The sequence below is a fragment of the Chlorocebus sabaeus genome, chromosome 18, assembly GCF_047675955.1.
Source record: "Chlorocebus sabaeus isolate Y175 chromosome 18, mChlSab1.0.hap1, whole genome shotgun sequence".
Classification (NCBI taxonomy): Eukaryota; Metazoa; Chordata; class Mammalia; order Primates; family Cercopithecidae; genus Chlorocebus; species Chlorocebus sabaeus.
In genome coordinates this window covers 18917270-18937876 of record NC_132921.1, presented here as the reverse complement: position 1 = coordinate 18937876, position 20607 = coordinate 18917270, and the positions used below count along the sequence as shown (strand labels likewise).

Here is a 20607-nt window from a genome sequence, read left to right as displayed (position 1 = left end):
CAGACATAATCAAAAGTTGTGTACATATAGCCTGCATAGAATTCTCTTCTTCAGAGACATCTATCTCTGTCACATCATGAATGAAAATTAGACCAGTCTGACTAAACTTGTTCTGTTTTTCAAATAGAAAAATAACTTTTTCTCACCCCCTTCTAAATGCAAGAACTTGCCTTTTCATCCTTGACGGGGATTGGCTCTTTGTATTCTGAGATTGCTAAAGTTCTTCAACATTGAACTCAGTGGTCCTGGATGCCTGTCCGGGATTCTAGGTGGCAGACTACACTTTCTAAAGAGAGCCACAGTACCATCTCCCACCTGCAGGCTCCTCTGGAGTCTCGCCACGTTCCCGTTAAGATGCATGTGGTCTTGCTGTGACTCATAACCAAAAGAATGCAGCAGAAGACACAGCTTCTGCTCTGAGAACAGCAGCATTCACGACTCATAACCAAAAGAATGCAGCAGAAGACATAGCTTCTGCTTTGAGAACAGCAGCATTCACACCAGAGCCTTGACTGCAACTGCCATCCCCAGAGTCACCACGCCGTGACAAAGCCCAAATCAGTGCACGTGGAAATCACATGTAAAGGTGCTAAATGAGACCATATGGAGAGACAAAGATGCCCGGCAGCCCCCAGTGGCATCAGACCCAGCTGTCCAAGATCTACCCACCATCTGATTGCAAACGCCTGACAAAACCCACACTACAACCCACATAGCCAAGATATATCCAAATTCCTGATCCATAGAAAACTGTGAAAATTAATAAAATGATGGCTGTATTAACTACATTTTGAGGGGATTTATTTTATAACAAGAGCTAGCCAGAAAACTTGATTTAGTGTCAAAATGATCCAGTACAAGATCAAATGATAAAGGACCACTGGATAAAATCTCCCTTCCCTCATTACAGGAGAATACAACTGTGTCCCTTAATTCAGGCCTCGATCTAGTTGGTTACCTTGATACGAAAACTAGCCTGGTTTCTGAAGCACCTGAAATGGCTGAGAAGATTCTGACTTAAACAGTTCTCACTCCTGATGGTGCCAGTCACTTCTGGGATTCACGATGGCTTCACTTTGCATTAAGTATACCTAGTTGCAGATCAATTTGTCTTGGGCCATTTGGGAATCTCTCTTTTTAAATAAGTCCTTTGTTAACATAGAACTTCCCAAGAAAAATTAAAATGTAAGTATATATTCAATAATCTTCTCAGAGGCTAATTGGACTGGACTTTGGGGAGGCACAAGCACTCAGGATGTGCTGAGAGTCCTCACTGAGAACACCTCGCACACTTGCTTGAAAGGTGGTTCCAGATACTAAACTAGAGAACATACTGAAGAACCATCAGGGAACTAAAAAAACAGCCTAGAAAAATGAGGGCATTGAGCCAATCCTTGCCCCATGATTTTATTACTATGATATAATTAGAGGCAGGTTGCTACTGCAGTCTCTAGGTCAAATAACAACTCTTATCATATACATGTGGCTGGGCATGGTCTGTTGGAGAGATCCAAGAACCAGCGGTACCAAGGAGAAGAAGAGAATGTTGCATCTCAGGCTGATAAACAATGCCTCCTACAATTACCTTCCACAAAGGTAACTGGGATCTGTAGATAATGGATACTGTCACACCACCAGTCCAGTTAGCTAATTCTAACATAACTTGACTCACTGTACTAGTTTATTCTGAAGTATTTCCATAGAATAGATTTTGTACTTAGATTCTGTACTGTGAAGTGGCTAAATTCTCTGTTTTCTGCAGTTAAAAGGTATGTGGCAACAATGTGAGAAATTGATAATAAACAGTGTTCTTGAGAACAGCTTTAAAACCAATTCTCGATTTTCCTTCAAAGACAGTTGAATGGTATTACTTTGCATGAGTATGTCATAAAGTTTAGAATCATCTATTGTTGCAAATATGGATTACACTAATTTTCTGCTCTAATAATGCTAATAAATAAAAATTAAAATATATATTATAATTAGCTCAAGATCCATCAGTAATTTTAAAGACCTGGCACATCATGCAAAACTGTCTTCCAGAAAGCTTTTACCAACCCACACTCCCATCCATATGTATATGAACAACATGCGCTCAGAAACATTGGTTAGCTTAGTTTCTTTTTTAATGTTTGCCAATTTAATAGGTTGAAATATTTTATTATTTGTATTTTTAAGCTGACTGTGAAAGTAAAGCGTTTTCTGAGGCCAGGTGCAGTGGCTCACTCCTATAAACCCAGCACTTTGGGAGGTCGAGATATGCAGATCACTTGAGGTCAGGAGTTCAAGACCAGCCTGGCCAACATGGTGAAACCCTGTCTCGACTAAAAATACTCCCAACTACTTGGGAGGCTGAGGCAGGAGAATCGCTTGAACCCAAAAGGCAGAGGCTACAGTGAGCTGACATCGTGCCACTGCACTCCAGCCTGGGCAACAGAGCAAGACTCGGTCCCAAAAAAAGTAAAATGTTTTTCATATATTTATTGATCATTTTATTTCTGCCTTTATGAATTTTTCTTATTGTCATTTGATCACTCTCTTTTGGAATGATCATCTTTTAAATGTTGAGCATACAGATTTCTAAATATGTTAAGGACAATAAGCCCTCGTTCAATATATATTTTTAACATATAAAATATAACAATTTCTAATAACTATTTAATTCAATCTGTCAATATTTGTTTTTTCTAACTTTGATAAAGGTAGAAAGGTAGGGAAAGATTCTCTGGGAACCTTTCCCTACCTTTCTTATAATACTGGGAATTATAAAAATGGTATTCACCTGCATGTTTTCTCAGTAGCTTGTTTTTGTTTTTGTTTTTCCATGTATTCTACTAACCCACATCTTGTAATTGTTCCCATTTAACTATTCAACGCATGAGAAGTAAACCGTGGACGGTGAAGAATAGAGACGTAGCCTCTTCTTTACCCCCAGTTAACCAACTTAGTGAAGAAATCTTTCTTGCCAAATATGTAACACAGATTAAGGCAGAGCTTAGTAAAAGGGAAAGTGGTAATAAAGAAAGGGGGAAATAAGAAGACAGCTAAGCCTAGCAGTTTCATAATAGATCTTGAAAAAGCTTTAGAATTTCTAATGTCTAGAAGAGCATAGTTCTGAAAATCTCTGTACTAAAGTATTTCCACTTCCTTGATCCTGTGAAACTGCAATTGAAAGACACCATAAATATAATAGTCGCCAATTTTGGAGGAATAAAGACACTAAGTGTGAACATCGATATATCCATTCTGCTCTCAGAAACACTTAACAGGTGGAAAAAAATTGTTCTGAAGTATATACAACATATTCACTACATCTGTTTCAAACCTTTCTTTTCTATTCAATTCCTTAATATTTATTTTGCTTATCTGAATATGTTCTTTTAAATTTTTGAGTCAGTTCTTATTTTATTGCAAGTAGAATATTTGCATGGGCCAAAAAAAAAAAAAAAAAAAAAAAAAACCCAAGATGGCTCTGAAAGACTTATAATAAAAGAAAAAGCCATCCCCTGCTCCAACCTCAAAACCCAATCTCAAAAGGTAAACCCCAAAGTTATTCATTCAAGTATTTGCCAATACATTTCTAAGTCATATGCTGATATACATTTATTGAAATACCTATTCTAGATATTAGCAGTTGGTGTTCCAGTAGGGTAATTGAGCTCTTAGTTCTTTTTACACATATTCCCATCCACTCTCTCCTCCTTCGCCCTTCAACATAGTTATATTTCAGTACTCAGTAAAAGAATAGCCAATGTTTATTCAGTATGGATAAATGTTGTTTTTTACTGAGCAAAGTTATACTTGAAGATTTAATGCCTTTCTTATAGAACTTTGTGTTTTTCTTGGTCAACAATTGCCTAGGGTTTTCTTTTCTTGTCTTCTCTATGCGTATGTCACTATTTTTTCCCCCAAATGCTAAAAAAATCTGTCCTGTGCCTATCAATAATTTATCCAAATCCTGGAAGCTTCTCAGTCACTCTGACTCTTTCTTTCTTTCCTGGAGCCCTCCCTCCCCTCACCTGGCTACTGTACTCACAGCCTGGGATGCAACTGCTATCCTGGGCCTTCTCCTTGCCAGTCTCCTATGTTGGATCCCCTTTCTCTTGGGTCCCATATCTTTGTAGTTTACAATTTTGCTAAAATACATGGAATTTCTCATTAGTAATACTAGGTGCTAGAAGACAGTGGAGTAATTTTCATCACAGACTTCCATGGTGAAAGTCTATCTTGGAAAAGCTGTCATTGAAATGTAAGGGTAGAATAAAAACACTCTAAAAGGAGATGTAAATATAGTCTTATACTGAGGATTGGACTAATGAAGAGATTATAGGTTCAAGAAAAAGGAAATTACCAAAGAACAGGTGGAGGCTGACCTTGAAAAGAATTAGAGGAAAAAAGATCTTCTCATATCACCTTCCCTCCCCCAAATTAAGAAAGCTAAAATCTAAGCCATCAGAGATAACTTTGATGGTCACATCCCTTTAACTTAAAAATATTATATATTATTAGGTGTGAACCTCGAGTATCTGAGACAGGTCTTGGTTAATTTAGAAAGTTGATTTTGCCAAGGTTGAGGACGCGTGCCTGTGACATAGCCTCAGGAGATCCTGACATCATGTGCCCGAGATGTTCAGGGCACGGCTTGATTTTATATTTTAGGGAGATATAAGACATCAATCAATATATGTAAGATGAATGTTGGTTCTGTCCAGAAAGGTGGGACAACTCGAAGCAGGGAGGGGACTTCCAGGTCACTGGCAGGTGAGAGACAAATGGTTGCACTCTTTTGAGTTTCTCATTAGTCTTTTCAAAGGAGGGAATCATATATTCATTTATCTCAGTGATCAGAGGGATGACTTCGAATAGGATGGGAGGCAAGTTTGCCCTAAGTAGTTTCTAGATTTACTTTTCCCTTTAACTTAGAGATCTTGGATCCCAAGATTTATTTTCCTTTCACATAGGTCACTGTAATTTTTCAATCTCAATTTCCTCATAAGATTTCCAAGTATTTCTGTAAATGATGCTTTAACTTTATATTACAAGTGATGCCACAGTTCTAGAAGACTTCTGACACATAAGGATTATGTTTTCTGTTCAAGAACAAAAATAGCATTTGTGAAAACTCACTGCTTTCTTGACTTTTGTTGACTTTGTATTGTCTTTATCTCTGCCTCTTAATATGTTCACTAATGTGCTGCAGGTGTGAACAGACATTAAACTCAGTATGGGAATACATTGATTAAATCAAAGTAAAAGCTTGAAGGCAGAAAGAATAACATTAAACTGTTAAATACTTTTTTGCCATTTAAAAATACATTGACAGTTAATATTTACTGAGCACCTAGTATGTGCCAAGTACTGCCCGCCCATAGACACATGGATAAAAGGCATTACCTATGTCTTCACAGAGCTTACAATATAGAGGAAAAACAAACAAGTATATAATTACAATACAGAATACTGAAGTGTCAGGAAAGAAAATGCACAAACTGCTTTGAGAAGATAGATAAAAAGGGAAACACGTAAGAAGTTAAATACATATATACACACACACACCCACAACTTAATCTATAGTATTAGGTCACGATAATCTGCAATACTCCTTTAAAGAAGATTATTCTTCTCATATTTGAGGCTCAAAAGGATTAAGCAATATACTGGATGTCACACATCGAGTGGCAGAGCTGGAACTGGTCTTAAACCACGATGTCCTGATTCCAAATAATACACTATGCTCCAAAAGAGATTTATTTTCCTGAAAGCATGTATTAGAAGACAAGATTTTACTTTCCTTCAACAAGATACATAATAAACATCAGTGAGATTTTTGGTTTGTTTTGTTAGGGCATTAAAAGGTAAATTTTTCTTTTTCTTGAACAGACTACCCTTTTATTTTGTTTTCTTTACATTTATATGGCATCAGATGCCATTGCCCATATACATTAGTATCATATTAATTTTTTTACATATATATTTTTTAAAGAGAGACAGGGTTTTGCCCTGTTGCCCAGGCTGGTCTTGAACTCCTAGCCTCAAACAATTCTCCCCATACCCAGCCTTCCAAAGTGCTAGGATTACAAGTATGAACCCACCATGCCTGGCCCAACATTACTTTGGCATGCTCAAAAACCTTCATTTGTTCACTATGAACTATCAAGCTTATTTCAAAGGCTTCAATCCAATATCCCCAGCTCCTAGCTAGTGGTCTTCTAGGTGTTCATTTCGTACACATTAGAAGAATGAAAAATAACACACCCACTATTCTAGTGTGACAGGAGATTGTGTAAAGTAAATAAGATCCGAGAAATGGACAAATCAAAAAAATCCTAGCTAAGTTGAAGTTAAAGATAAATTTTACCAGGTTAGCCACAGAGAAGTCACGTCCAGGTACAGCACCAAGACAGGGAGGCTGGATTCAGAGCTGTATCTCAGGGAGGGGTGAGATGTGCTCTAAGAGAAAGAAGCTCACATTCGTTATGCCCCAAGCCACTTTGAAGTGTTGGACTAAAAAGAGAAAGTTCCTGCCTCTTTAACTAATCAGACGTAGAATGATGAATTTTTTATTCCTGCGTATAAAACCAAATTTATCACCTTGGCTCTAACTAGCACCTCCTCCCAACTTCCTGCCCCATCCCAGGCACAGAAGTTTAAGTCATGATTGCTTCATCTTGTCCATTTCCCACTTTTCTTCTTATCCAGTTAGTTTGCAAGTGTTAGAGACTCTGCCTCCTTGATGTTTCAGACATCTGGCCAATTCTTCCCTCCCCTGGATCCTTGGTTGAAGTTCTCCTTACCAATTTTCCCTGAACTCTCAACTGATTTTCCCACCTTCTCTCCAGAAACACTACTAAACAGAGATTTATCAACATGACTTTGTTCCCCTTTTTCTTTTTTTTTTTTCTTTACATTTATATGGCCTCGGATGCCATTGCCCGTATACATTAGTATCATACTAACTTTACTTTTTTTAACATAAATATTTTTTAAATAGAGATGGGGTCTTGCACTGTTGCCCAGGCTGGTCTTGAGCTCCTAGCCTCAAGCAATCTTCCCCACACCCAGGCTTCCAAAGTGCTATCATTACAAGTGTCAACCACCACGCCTGGCCCAACATTACTCTGGCATGCTCAAAAACCTTCAGTTGCTCACTATGAACTATCAAGTATATTCCAAATACTTCAATCCAATATCTCCAGCTCCTAGCTAGTGGTTTTTGTCTGGATTTCCTGCCTCTCTCATCCCTCCTCAGTCTCCTGAAGTGACCCTATTCTCTAAGCAAATTAAATTATTATTATTCTCCCAGACAGGTACTTTGCATCCTGTATCTGCACCATGGTATCTGCATTTTCTTTAACTTGGAACGCCCTTTTATTTTTCGGGGTCTAGTTCATAGGTTCCCTTATGCCCTTATCCTCCTGATGGAAATCATTTCTCCCTTTTCTGATCTGGCCTACCATTTTGTTTTTACGGGTTCCTGTAAACCCTCATCACCAACAGATCTGTGCCACAGTCAGTCACGTACTAAGCACATCTTGTACAGTCGCTCTGAGGAAGAATTCCAGTTCATCCTCTTCCTATGTAGCATTTGCCAATACCCATGATACACCATGGCCAATTTCAAGGCATTGAGAGGCCTTGAAAGTGAGAGGCTTTGAGGCATTGAGAGGCTGTGGTGAAAGGTGATAGGAGCTGACCCCAGCACACTACTGTTTGTTTCTTTGTAAAATGAGGAAATAAAACATTTAATGTGGAATTCTTATAAAGATTAAATGACAAAGTAAATGTAAATTACCTAATACAGCCTGGCGTAAACACTCCATGTCATTACCTCTGCTGTTATTGCTTCTGTTATTGCTGCTGCTGCTACACTATTATTGTTAATAATGGTATTTATACCTATGCCTATTCCTATTATTATTTCTATCACTAGGATTAATGGTAATATCTCCCTCCTAAACTGTAAACTCCTTGAAGGAAGAAAAGGAAACCAGTATCTATTGAGCATCTACTATTGTTCAGGCACAAGACTTTAACCATCTCTCAAATGTCTAAGAGTTTCATATATATTTTTTTCTCAGTTAATTACAATCACCCTGTGAGACAGTGTCTATAATTACCTCCAGTTTGTAAATGACAAACAGAGACGTAAAGAGTTGAAGTCACTTGTTCAAGATTACATAGATAGTAAGTGGTAGGGCTGAAACTCACTAAAGTTTGTCTGGCTTTGCAATCCATTCTTTGATCAAACATATTGATACTCAAGATTTAAGTCTGACGTTTAGGTAGCAAACTTACCTTTGCCAAAAAATCTTCTTCCTGTGAATTATTTTTTTATGGGTCCAGGGAAAACTACAGGATTTTCCTAACTTCCTAAAATGCTGTACAAAGGCAAAGTCATAAGAAAAAACACTGAGTAGCAATTACCTGCAACTTCTTATCAAAGAAGAATGTTAGCTACATAATTTCACTTTAAATACAAGCTTTTTATAAAGAACGAGCACAGATTTAATGCAATTATAAATGTCACATAAAACGAGAAATTAGTAGGCATGTGGAACAAGTCTCAGAAATCAAAATTGATCATTCTTGTCTAACTGTAGTCAGAGAAATTGCCCACAGACTGGGCTATAGTTTCATTAGCTTGATTAAAAGTGAAAACTGGAGGAAGGGTAAAGTAGGTCAAAAACTTCCTGACTCCTTGAGGATTAAAACGGCTCAAGCCTGTAATCCCAGCACTTTGGGAGGCCGAGACGGGTGGATCACGAGGTCAGGAGATCGAGACCATCCTGGCTAACACGGTGAAACCCCGTCTCTACTAAAAAATACAAAAAACTAGCCGGGCGAGGTGGCGAGCGCCTGTAGTCCCAGCTACTCCGGAGGCTGAGGCAGGAGAATGTCGTAAACCCAGGAGGCGGAGCTTGCAGAGAGCTGAGATCCGGCCACTGCACTCCAGCCTGGGCGACAGAGCGAGACTCCGCCTCAAAAAAAAAAAAAAAAGAAAAAAAACATTTACTAGATACTAAGTATGGGTGAAAGGATCAGTAAGAAACTATCTGCCAGCCTTGGCGGATAGGGAAAGAAAGACAGGGCACCCTGAACTGCAAAAATTGATTATAACAAGAATGAAAAGCACAGAGGAATTGGGCATGAACTCTAGAGCAAGGATTTCTAAAGTGAAAATGCCTTTATTTATGACCCAAGCTAGGGAATTCATAGTTAGAGGGTCAGCATGTATATAGGTAACACACGGCAAGTTTTATTATGGGACTGACCAAGTTTTTCAAACCCAGGGCTCTTAATTATAATTCAAGCTTACTACCAATTTTTTTTTGCTCTACTACACACACACACACACACACACATCCCTACCATTATACAAAATGAGATATTGTTCCTAAACTTCAATTAAGCTACTGTATACCTTCCCCTCACCCACATCCACCCCATACTTCCATTTATGGCTCCCAGTTTCATTTAGAAAACAGCACTCTCACATAAACTGGTAGGGTGGTGGGAAGGAGAGGGAAAATAAGTAGAAGTGGTGGGAAAGGGAAGATTTCAGAGAACTGGCAATGGCCTGAGTGAACATGATAACAGCTGAACCTTTAGGCTCAGGAGTGCCACCATTTTTGAGGAACTTGGTGGAGAAGGAATTCATAGAAAGATAAATAATGAAAATTAGAATAAGCAAGAGTGGTGACCATCTTTTCTAAGAAATCTCCATGGAAATTAAGTATTATTTTTCTTCTTCTGTTCAATTTCTTAAAAATGTAATACTGTAATCCCTCAGTTCTGCATACACCATCAACATATTAACAGCTTCTCTGAGGAGTGAGGGAGGCCTACTATGAGAACATAAATAAGTAAACATTAATTTTTAAGATATATATTATTTCAGAAAGGTTAAGTTGGGAGGAGGGGTGTGGTGAGGCAGGTGAGGGTTAGGTAGGGGAGTGGAAGTGAGAGTACAACTCAAAATTCAGCAAATCTAGTACCTGGACTACCTCTTCTGGCCCTGCTGAGAGTTGGCTGCCTCCACAGATGGGTGGCTTTGGGTGGGCTGGTGAGTTGATGACCACAAAAGGTCCATGAAGCTTCCATTCACCTAATGACTGTCCCAGAAGAAACTGATGGATAGAACCTCTGTAGTAAATGAAAATTAAGCTATCACTGTTACTTATGGAAAAAGCTTCAAAAATTCACTTAGAATAGAGACTTTATGGAGATCTTAGCTATTACAACAAAACATGACAGTGCATCAACATTCAATCAGAATACAGCTCAATGTCATAGGGCTATTCCACCTCCCAATCAAGGTTCTCTCTTGAGAAACAGAAACAAACCCACTTAGATTAGGAGTTAAAATCATTATGTACAGAGTACAGAAGAAATATAATAAAAACTTAGTAAATGAAAACAACTTCCGTTCAGAGAACTGTGTCCCCTTTCAGCATATAAAACCATACTACCCACCCTGTCCAAGACAGACCCCTAGTGATGGACTTTGGTCAGTAGCACAAACATACACAAACAAATCCAGGAATGTTGAAAGTGTATTTACAGAAGCACTAAAACTTTTTTCTTTATGGGATTCTGCAATGGGAATATTGTTGTTTGTGAACCATACACATCGAAATACACGAACAACTTTTTACTCCAATTTACACCCGTGACCACCTGTGTCATTCTCTGGGGTTCTGCACTGTTTACAAAAGGATTTTAATTCCTAAGTAAAATGGGTTTGTTGCTATTTCCCAAGCGAGAACCTTGATTGGGAGGTGGAATAGCATTATGACATTAAGTTGCATTCTGATTTAATGTTGATGCACTTTACGGTACACTGTCATGTTTCACTGTACTATCTAAGATCTCTACAAAGTCTCTCTTTTAAGTGCATTTTTGAGGCTCTTTCTATAAGTAAAAATGAAAGTTTAAGAAGTTTAGCTCTTAAAACCATGACACTACTGTCTGCATTTACCTCTCTTAAAGGCATTAGACCAAATCAGAACATTAAAACACCCCGTCTTCTTATATGGAGTCACAAACAGAGTCGATTGACTGCTTCTATAGAGATGTCATTTGAGCTTTGCTAAGTAGTACTTGCATTAACCATGAAAAGCTCAGGAAAACTGGAATAATGAGGAAAGAAATCAGAGCAAGACCATAAAAGCCCAGCTCATTTCAAGGAAAAAGCAGTAACCATCCCTCCCCACTACATTTTAAATATCACAATGAATTTAAGTAACAAAATAAACAATTCACTGAGAGCACACTTTATGTACAACTTTAATTTCTTCCTACTGTGTTCATTACCAAGCTGTTTTCTTTCTTTAGGGAGGATGAGGGGGAAACTTTTAAAAGACTCATTTAACACAGAAGTCAATTTCCACTAATGTATTCTTCATGTGGCATATGTAGTCTTCCAAAGCAGATCTATATATACAAATACACATGTATCAGTATCTTCTTTTATAAGGACAACAGCAATTAGGCCACCCCAAACACATTATTGCTATTCATATCCTGTAGGGAAAAAACATGAATATGAGAACCACCTCACTTAAAATAAATGCAAACCGAGTAGTATTTCTGATAGAACTGTTTTGTAAAAAACACCTCTAATTGTGAAAAGAATAATGCAACTATTGTATAACCCAGCTTTCACCTTCTAGAAAGTTAGGCAGGGAGTCTTTTTCATGCATTCATCCCTGAGGAAGCAGAAATAAAGTGCTTTGCATCAACTGTTGCTATCAAGTTATGTAAGACAGAAAGAGTTGGTATGACACTGTGGTCTTTGTGACTTTGGGTGTGTGAAGGTACCAGTGGCTTTCAGAGAATCACCAAGGGTTCCCCAGGTCAAGATCCCACAGCCACCTATGTACGTGTTCAGTGGAGGGGAGGAAAGTAAGAATTTGCACTACTGTGTAGGAGGCCAAAGTAGAAAAGAGAGGGAGATGAAAACAGAGGCAACCTGACCGCCTAGAAAATATTCATCACAGATTTCAAAGAAGGCTTTTCTCCCTGAGCTCTTCAGATCATGCCTTAGGTAGGGGGATAGGGGGTTTTAATTGGCAGAAACACATGCCTAGTTTGTTAGAAATCGGGAATATAAAAGACACTACTTAAAATTCCTCAAATTTCATTTTGTACATAAAATGTAGCCAGTGGAAGCAGGAGAGGAGACATCTGCAGTACCACACATGCCTGCACACGCACTCTTAGATTCAAAGCAAGTTGCTACAACTAGCCAGAGAAAATAACAGACATGTGTGCTTAGGCAAAATATAGGTAAGAAACAAAGATATTAAAGGGAATACACACACACACACACACACACACACACATAGAGAGAGAGAGAGTGTGAGTGAGTTCTAGTTTTAATCAACGCAACCCACAAAATAATTTTCTCTACCATTGAAGAGTTTTCTAATAACTAGCCCTTCATTAAATCTCCTCAGATGGAATGCCAATGTTTAGTTATTACAGAATTAGACTGAGCCAGAATCTGGTACCAGACGGTACTTATCACAGATGTAGAGATCTGAAAAATAGCAGATATACATTATAAGCCCTTTCAGAATTCTGGTCCCAAAGGTGCCCATAAAATAGATATTTCTGGCTTAGCTACATGATTTTTACACATGACCTAGGTACTTGATCTGACTGTTCAAGTTCGGTTGGTACCTTAGTCATTTACAGGGCACTTTTGCCTGCCTGATCCCATCAGATTCTTGTGATGGTCCAGTGAGGTATGTGGAAGTATTATTGTCCCTGCTTAATAGATGAGGAAACCGAAATTCATACAAGTAAATAAGTCAGAGGTAATGAAGATAGAACCAGTAACCAAACTGCCTCTTAAGTCTAATGCACTCTGAGGAATTATAGATATGTTGTGTCTTACAATATACAGAATGTTGCTTTTATGGTTTACTAATGACAGTATTCTGGCAATGGCTTTTTTTTTTTTTGGCAATGTCCTTTAGTCTGCCTTCTAGGTCTCTAAAACAGCACAGCTATGTCTCACTAATCTTTCTCATCAATTCATTTCCTGGGTTAAGTTCCTCCTTCCAGAACATCTCCCTGTAGACACGGATCAGAGAAACATGAACCGGGTTTCTCTGTTCCCAAGGGAAGATGTCCACCATCCAAAGAGAGAGAAAATAGCGAATATTTGGTAACCCACCTGCTAGCAGCACCGTTGTTCTTTATTAGCAAACACATTGCCCTCAATAAGGGGCACCTGGCTTGCTTTTTCTTAACCATCAATCTGCCTTCAGAGCTGGAGCTCGTAAGAGGCACAGCCTCCCATTCTGTTACAAAAATTCTACGGTCTCCTCAGCTACTTTCTCCTTATCATTTCTCATTAAAGTGATTTCTTATACAGAAATGAAATGGCATATTGTATTAAATAATTATAAAATATTTTAAAATTTCAATCATGAGTATTTGAGAGGAAGCTGAAACCAGTTCTGATGACGACAGGTGGAAGGTAGTAATTGAGTTAGCATCAATGCATTCACTTCAAACCACTTGTAGAAATGAAGTGTTATTTAGTTGCATGGAGCTGCAATCTCCAAATACACACATTTGTTCTCAGATGACAGCAGTTCTTCAAATTAACAGTGAAAATATTAAGCCAACGGAAGACATTTTGGTTGTTTTGACAGGTTGACTTGGTTATGCCATCTCATTAAACCAAGCCAAATAAGGGAAGAAAAGACAGATGAGGCCAAAGCCCAGGAGTGAGGTCACGAGCTAAATGTGACTGCATAGCAACAAAAGTTTGACTGAGAAAGATGTGTCCCCAGGGTAGAAGTCCCTTTGCCTAAATGAGTCCTTCAGGTCAAGAAAGGAAATTTGTTGACTACATTCTCTTAGCTTGCTCCCATAGGCAGGAGACTAATAGCACTTTAAAGTCTGTTGTGAAGGATATAATGATTAACTGATCATTTAAATCCTAGAAAGGTCACATTAGCAGCCCCTATCAGTGCTTCGGAGCCAAAGCAGCAGGGTGTGAAACTTGAAATCCACTACGAGCTCAGAAAATGATTAAACTGAGAAGTGATCCATGGCTGCTTATAAATGAAGCCCAAGATTCCTAGCATTATCAATAACAGCGTAGGCACAAGATCATTGTGGGTGACAAAAAAAAACAAAAAACAAAAAACAAAAAAAAAAAAAAAAAACAGGGTAGCTGGATTATCCTATTTTTTTAATAAGCAAAGAAAAGCAGTTGGGCTAACGGAAATATTAGTTATTAGCTCTATATTTGGTAAATGAATGATACTTTTAAGAGTTTAAGAGGCTGTCTGATCATAAATATTTCAAAAAGCACACTATTAATTCAAACCAATCAATAATACAGCATAACCCTCCGGCTAAGTTACTAGTGAGAAGAAATTTATTTATCAGTTTTATTCCCACCAAATCTATATCCAAAGGTTTGGGATTGATTATAGCAAGATGTATTGTCTTATTATCAAAATAGTATTTATTACTCACACATTTCTAAAGCAATAACCTGTATGACTTTTTAACTTATTGAGTAGAAAGCTGAATATTTACTGACATTTCTTGAAAACCTGCAACCCGCCTGCAGGAAAGAATTTGACATCATCACACTGTGTTTTCCTTAACTTGACAGGAAGTCAACTTCAAGCAGATTGACTTGAAGCAGGATCTCATTTGGGAAGCGTAAGTGTCCAATAAAAACTGTGTGTTTTTTTAAAATTTGGAAAATACTCAAGTTCCAGTTGCTTATAATTCTCCTCCACTTTCTGAAAACCTGGCAATCCCATGTGGACTTCTGGTAGAATGAGCAATGCAAAGAACTGGCTTGGACTTGGCATGTCCTTGTACTTCTGGGGACTGATGGACCTTACGACCACCGTTCTCTCGGGTACCCCAACACCACAAGGTGAATTAGAAGCACTCCTGTCAGACAAGCCACAGTCACATCAGCGGTCCAAAAGGAGCTGGGTTTGGAACCAGTTTTTCGTTCTGGAAGAGTACACTGGGACTGACCCTTTGTATGTCGGCAAGGTAAGAAATGCCAAGTAGAAATGACCCAGGTATTGGATATTGAAACTGAGTATGAATTAAATATGAAAGTTCACCTAGCCTGTATCTGAGGCCTGAGAGAAACTGGAACAAGTGGTACATTACTTGACACCTAGCTAAAATGTAACTTCCGCTTTGTCAGATACCAGTCAGAAAGGAAAAATTTAATGGGAAAAACTGGGAACTGGGATTTGGAAGAAAAGGCTCAGACCCTGCAAGAGCTATTCAGGTCCTAAAAGAGGCAGCAGTTGTTGTCTGGGAATGATAGAATGGGGAAGAGGGAAATTTGGAAATGCAAGAAGAGTACAGGGTTTTTTGCTTTGTGTTTTTGTGGGGTTTTTTCAGAGCATTTCCAGAGGTATTGCCTGAGGTGCAAATTTAATGAAAAAAATAAAAACAAAACATTTTTCATTTCAGAAGATCTTAGCATGTGCTTTAGGATAGCTGGAGACAATAAATATATTTATAAATGTTGTATTTGAATTCTCTTGATTTAATCTATCATTATTTCATCTTTAATCCTGAATTCTTCCTATGTTTACTTTATTGGGGTGTTAATTACAGACTATTTTGTGAAAGCAACCAAGTGAGAGAGAATGGGAGACAAGGAACTGATTAGAAAATAAATAATTCATTCAAATGGTAACTTAAACACTTGTTTAGCACAGAGGCTGGGAGCATGGGTTTCAGATTCAAACACAGGTGAGTTCAAAGCCCAGTCCTGCAATTATTTCTAGAGTGACTTTGGACAGGTCACCAAGCCCTGCTCACCTCAGCTTCCTCAAATTTGAATGACGAGGATGAGAGAACTGCTCCTTCTCAAGTGTTGTCTACCCAAGCTCTTTCACCAGTGTCCACTTACTTCTTAACCCAGGTATATGGCTTCAGTCCCCACCACTGACCCACAGCTGTGTTTTCATTATTTCTCAAGACCTCCCTACTGCCCAATCCAATGGCTTCATTTTATGACACCTCCCAGTCACAACCTCAGACACTGATGACCTGTCTCCCCTTGACTCATTGTCCTCTCTGTGCCATGACCTTCACAATCCCGTTTTTCCTTCTTTTGTCTCAGCCGTGTCTGTGGGTCCTCTCCTTCCACCTGACCCCAATTGTTGGTGGGCTTGTCAGCTTCACCCCAGCCTCTTCTCCACACGCTCATTCCCTGGGTGAACTCGCCACCTCTGCAGTTTTGAATGCCATGTCTATGCCAGTGAATGCAAAACCTATCTCTGGCTTAGACCACTTCGGGTTATAAATCCTACTGCATATGTGACATCTCCACAATTTTCACTCATAGGCCTTTCCAGTGCAGTGTGTCCAGTAAGAAACTCTTTTTTTCTCCTAAACACAGTCTGCCCCATCACCCATCCATCACCTAGTTCCTAAAACCAGAGACCCAGGGATCATTCCTCCCTTTCCCCTGCACGCACATTCTCTCCCTCTGCAAATTCTGCTAGTCCTATGCCAGAATCAACCCCAAATCCTGCATTTCTCTTATCCCTGCTTCCACCATCATCTGTCACCTGGGCAAACATCTAGCCTCCCAACCAGTCTCCTCATGTCCACCTGCACCTCCCTCCCATCTGTTCTCCACCATGGTCTGTTTAAAATTTAAGTCAGATCATGTCACTCCTCTACTTACTCCTCCCCACTGTTTTCCCACTGTGCGCTGAATCCTCCAGACACCGCCCCACAGCTTACAAGACCACTCCTTTCTGGATCAACCTGCCTCCTGGCACCCACCCACGGCCCATGCTACTATCCCTCATTCTCATGTTGCAGGGGTATGACCTTCGGGACTTTATGCAACCTGGCAAGCACTGCCTTTATTGCTCCCCTCATAATGAAATGCCCTTCCGCTGGCTTCTCTCATGCCTTCCTTGACCACTCTCTAAGGCAAGCCCCTCTGTTAGACTCTCTTTCACAGCCCTAATCACAACCACCATATTTGATTTGTTTTTTTATTTACATGTTTATTGTCTGAAGCCTCTGACTAAAACTAGAAGCTCAGTGAAAGCAAGAACATTGCTCCTATTTTATCCCCAAGGCCTAACACAGCATTTATCTTGTAGAAGGTGCTCAAGATGATATTTAATAAATGAAGGTCTCACTGGGTAGTAAGGATTAAGTAAGCTAACGCATGTAAAGCACTTTGCACAGTACTCAATACAGAGTAAAATTTTAATTTTCCTTCACCTGTAGTAGTAAATAGTACTAGAGTAGCGAGAGTATTAATAGTGATAACAGTAACAGTAGTTTAAGGAGTTCATTACGGGAACTCAACAGTTCAGTAATACCTAACGCAGCTGCAAATCCCTTGGCCTCAAAACCTGTGAGTTTTTGTTGACTTCTCCTTTCCTTATCTCCTTTATCCTTCACATGCAATCGGTCCCCATATCTGCCAATATTTCCCTGCCAGTTTCTCTCGGATGCATCTCCTCCTCTGTAGGCTCTGTCATGACCATGATCCTTTGTTCTTCCTGATTAGATTAACTAAGCCGGTGCTGCCTGTCTTCCTGTAGAGAGACTCTTCCCGTCCCTCCTCCAGGGTGCTCAGCACATTCCTCTCCCTGAAGCACCCTTTCCATCATGTTGCTCCTCTGATTAAGAAAGCACTGTAGCTCTTGAATGCTATGAGAGCTCCTAGCATACAGTTCAAGGACTTCCTCCTCCCTCACTCAGCCCTCTCGCACAATTTCGCAAATCAGGTCCCCATCCCAATCGAGCTGGATCTCCTTAACTTGTTCTGCCACACATACCACGTTTGTCCCTGACCCACACATGTGCCCACGCTGCTGCTCTGCCCAGGACAGGCCCTGACTTCTGCTCATCAGGCCACATTCAATTTCTCAAAGTTTTAGCTTAAAATCAGACAATTCTATCATGAACACATATTGCACCTACTCAGAATTCCAAAGACTTCTAGCTTCTCCATATCTATATAACATTTCTTCCAAATAGACATACATGGCCACTGCTAAGTTCAAGAAAAGAGTATGTTTGTATTCAGCAATTTTCAGTAATTACTTATGTGCACATACAATTTAGGGCTCTTCCCTCCTCCCAAGGGTAGAAATTGAGACGCCACTCCCCAACTTTGTCCATACCTCCCTGACGCTGAGTACTTGGCACAGAACTGGCCACAAAGAGCGCAGAAGAAAAAGGTAGCTAACGTTTTATTGGACTACCACAGTACTATGTGTCGGTCACATTCACATCAAAGCAGATCATTTAATCATTATAACAATGCTGTGAGGTGAGTATAACACAGGGAACTAGGCTCAGAGAGGTTATTCACGTTCATTACCCAAAGTTACACCAAAGGTAGCAGGGAAAGCCCGGGCTGAAATATACATTGCTCCTACCCCAAGGCCCTGGCTTTCCTTTACCTTGCCTTGTCTGTGGCCAGTGGCTTTAGGCTAAGCCCAGAGGATACACACAGGAGTCAGTGATGTTTAGGAGGGATCAGGAATCTGAGCCAGGCTGCTTCCTGAACCCTTTATCTCTGACGCTGGGTAGTTCTTAGCTGTGTAGCACCCTTGAGTACTCACAATTAGTGCTCACCCTTTACAAATAACCTCAACCAAGATACAAGACACCCATTCATCTCAATAGTCATCTGACCCAATCCTCACATCAGCAACCAAGCGAAGATTTTTACCCTGCATGTGTTACCTCTACATGAAGAAGATAATCATAGATTCACTTACCCAGACACTTTTCCCCTTTACTTTCTTTTGAAAGGGAATATCCACTTTCATTCTCTTTACCCAGGGGCATTCTGCTTGTCACCTTGAGCTCCGGAAGATGTCTGTTTAGAGAGCTTGCCAGACTTATTTGCTTATTTCAGAAAGAAGTATGGCAACAATTATCAGCTGTAATTGGTATGGCCTTACAAAATCCACACTGGGCTTTCCAGGGACAAGGCGGTGTCGAGTTAAAGCTAGATTATATTGACATATGCAAAGAGAGGGATGCTGAGAGCTTGTGCTTGTGCACGAATCTGTGGGTCCAAATCATGCCGAGGTTAACAACTATGCGGAAGCTGCCTGACCACAAACTGTAAGCACTCACTGCATTCTGGAAACTATTCAAGGCACTCTGAAAGATGACAAAAGGAGTGAACATCATTCTTGTTTTCGAAATCCTCAATCAGCTAAGATTCTTCAGAACCTGCTTGTACTTCCCATCACTCACTACTCCTTTGGCTGAAGATCTTAAAGACTAAAGAATGGTTAGGATAAATGAGACATTCACTTGTCTTATTCTGCCTAAAATATTTTTTTAGGAAGAAAAAAAATATTTTCCCAAGATGTACGTAACTGTGCTGCTGACTCTGCTCAGAAGCTTCTTACCTTCCTCCAAATAGCTGGTACACAGTCAGTGTTAGTCGAATTAAATATGGATAAATATAAAACACATTTTTATTACACTGCCGATTTGCTGAGTGACTTGGAGAAAAGCTGTTAATGTCTGTTCTTTGCAATTTTTGAAACCAAATGTGTATTCTATGGCTGGTAAAGCGGAATATTAAATGTGCATTGCTGCATGGGTTATTAAGCTGGTGTCTCTCAGCCCCATGCTCACCTTTCCACACTCTGCTTTGGGTACTGGGGCTGAAACTCTCCAAGTCATAATTTCTCCTCTTTCAACCAGCTCCTCTCCCAGGTAGGTTCTGACTGCCTGTAGAAAGTACTAGAGGGAGCCCAGGAGGCAGGACGAGGGAAGAGTGACCTGCTCCTCCATCACACCTACTTCTAAGAGGTCTGAATCCCAGGGAACAGGGACACCTCCTCCAAGCTCTTGAGGCCCCAGCCCAAGGGGCAGCATTCCTTCCTCAGGGGTCTCAGGCCTGGCCTCAAGGGGCTCCCCTCCAAACCCGCAGATGCCAGAATCCCCACCTCTGTCCTGTGTTGCCCCAGCCAGAGGGGCACTGGCTGTTTTTCCTGGAGTTGCGCTCTCTCTCTCTCTCTGATGCCTCCGGGCTTCCTTTTGGCCTTTCAGTCCTCCACTCCAAATGCTCCCTGCTGAAACCAGGTGCAAGTTTTGTTCCCTGACTAGACCGCGAACTGATAGGCAGGCCTATGGGCCTCAGAAACCACCTCTGTGTAAGCAGATCCTGACATGCTTCAAAGTGGAGAGCTTCCTGCTTCCCTGGGGGTGTTCTCTACCCCCTCCCTCCTCCTTTTCCCTTCCCCCGCCTTCTTCCCTCTCCCCTCCTCCCTTCCTCTCCCTCTCCTGCCCTGCTCATGTGCATACTGGCACGTGCAGACCGGCGCTCCGAACCTCCTGGAAAGGTGCTCCTAGCTCTTTTCTTTTTTTTTGAAACGGAGTCTCACTCTGTCACCCAGGCTGGAGTGCAGTGGCGCGATCTCTGCTCACTGCAAGCTCCGCCTCCCGGGTTCACGTCATTCTGCTGCCTCAGCCTCCCGAGTAGCTGGGACTACAGGCGCCCACCACCATGCCCGGGTAATTTTTTTGTATTTTTAGTAGAGACGGGGTTTCACCTTGTTAGCCAGGATGGTCTCGATCTCCTGACCTCGT

The 20607-nt window shown here is 40.3% G+C and overlaps 1 protein-coding gene across 2 annotated transcripts in view; it reads left to right on the top strand.

Annotated features, from left to right (window-relative positions):
* The window catches only part of CDH20 (cadherin 20), a 220711-nt gene that overhangs the window by 144432 nt on the left and 55672 nt on the right, over positions 1 to 20607 (top strand). Inside the window, exons 2-3 of one of the 2 annotated variants that reach the window (XM_008013897.3) lie at positions 14645 to 14694; positions 14814 to 15042. In XM_008013897.3, coding sequence (XP_008012088.1) covers positions 14815 to 15042 — 228 coding nt within the window. In that variant the 5' untranslated portion in view covers positions 14645 to 14694; position 14814. Of the gene's footprint in view, positions 1 to 14644; positions 15043 to 20607 lie in introns of both variants that reach the window. The other variant, XM_008013896.3, reaches the window with a different exon arrangement.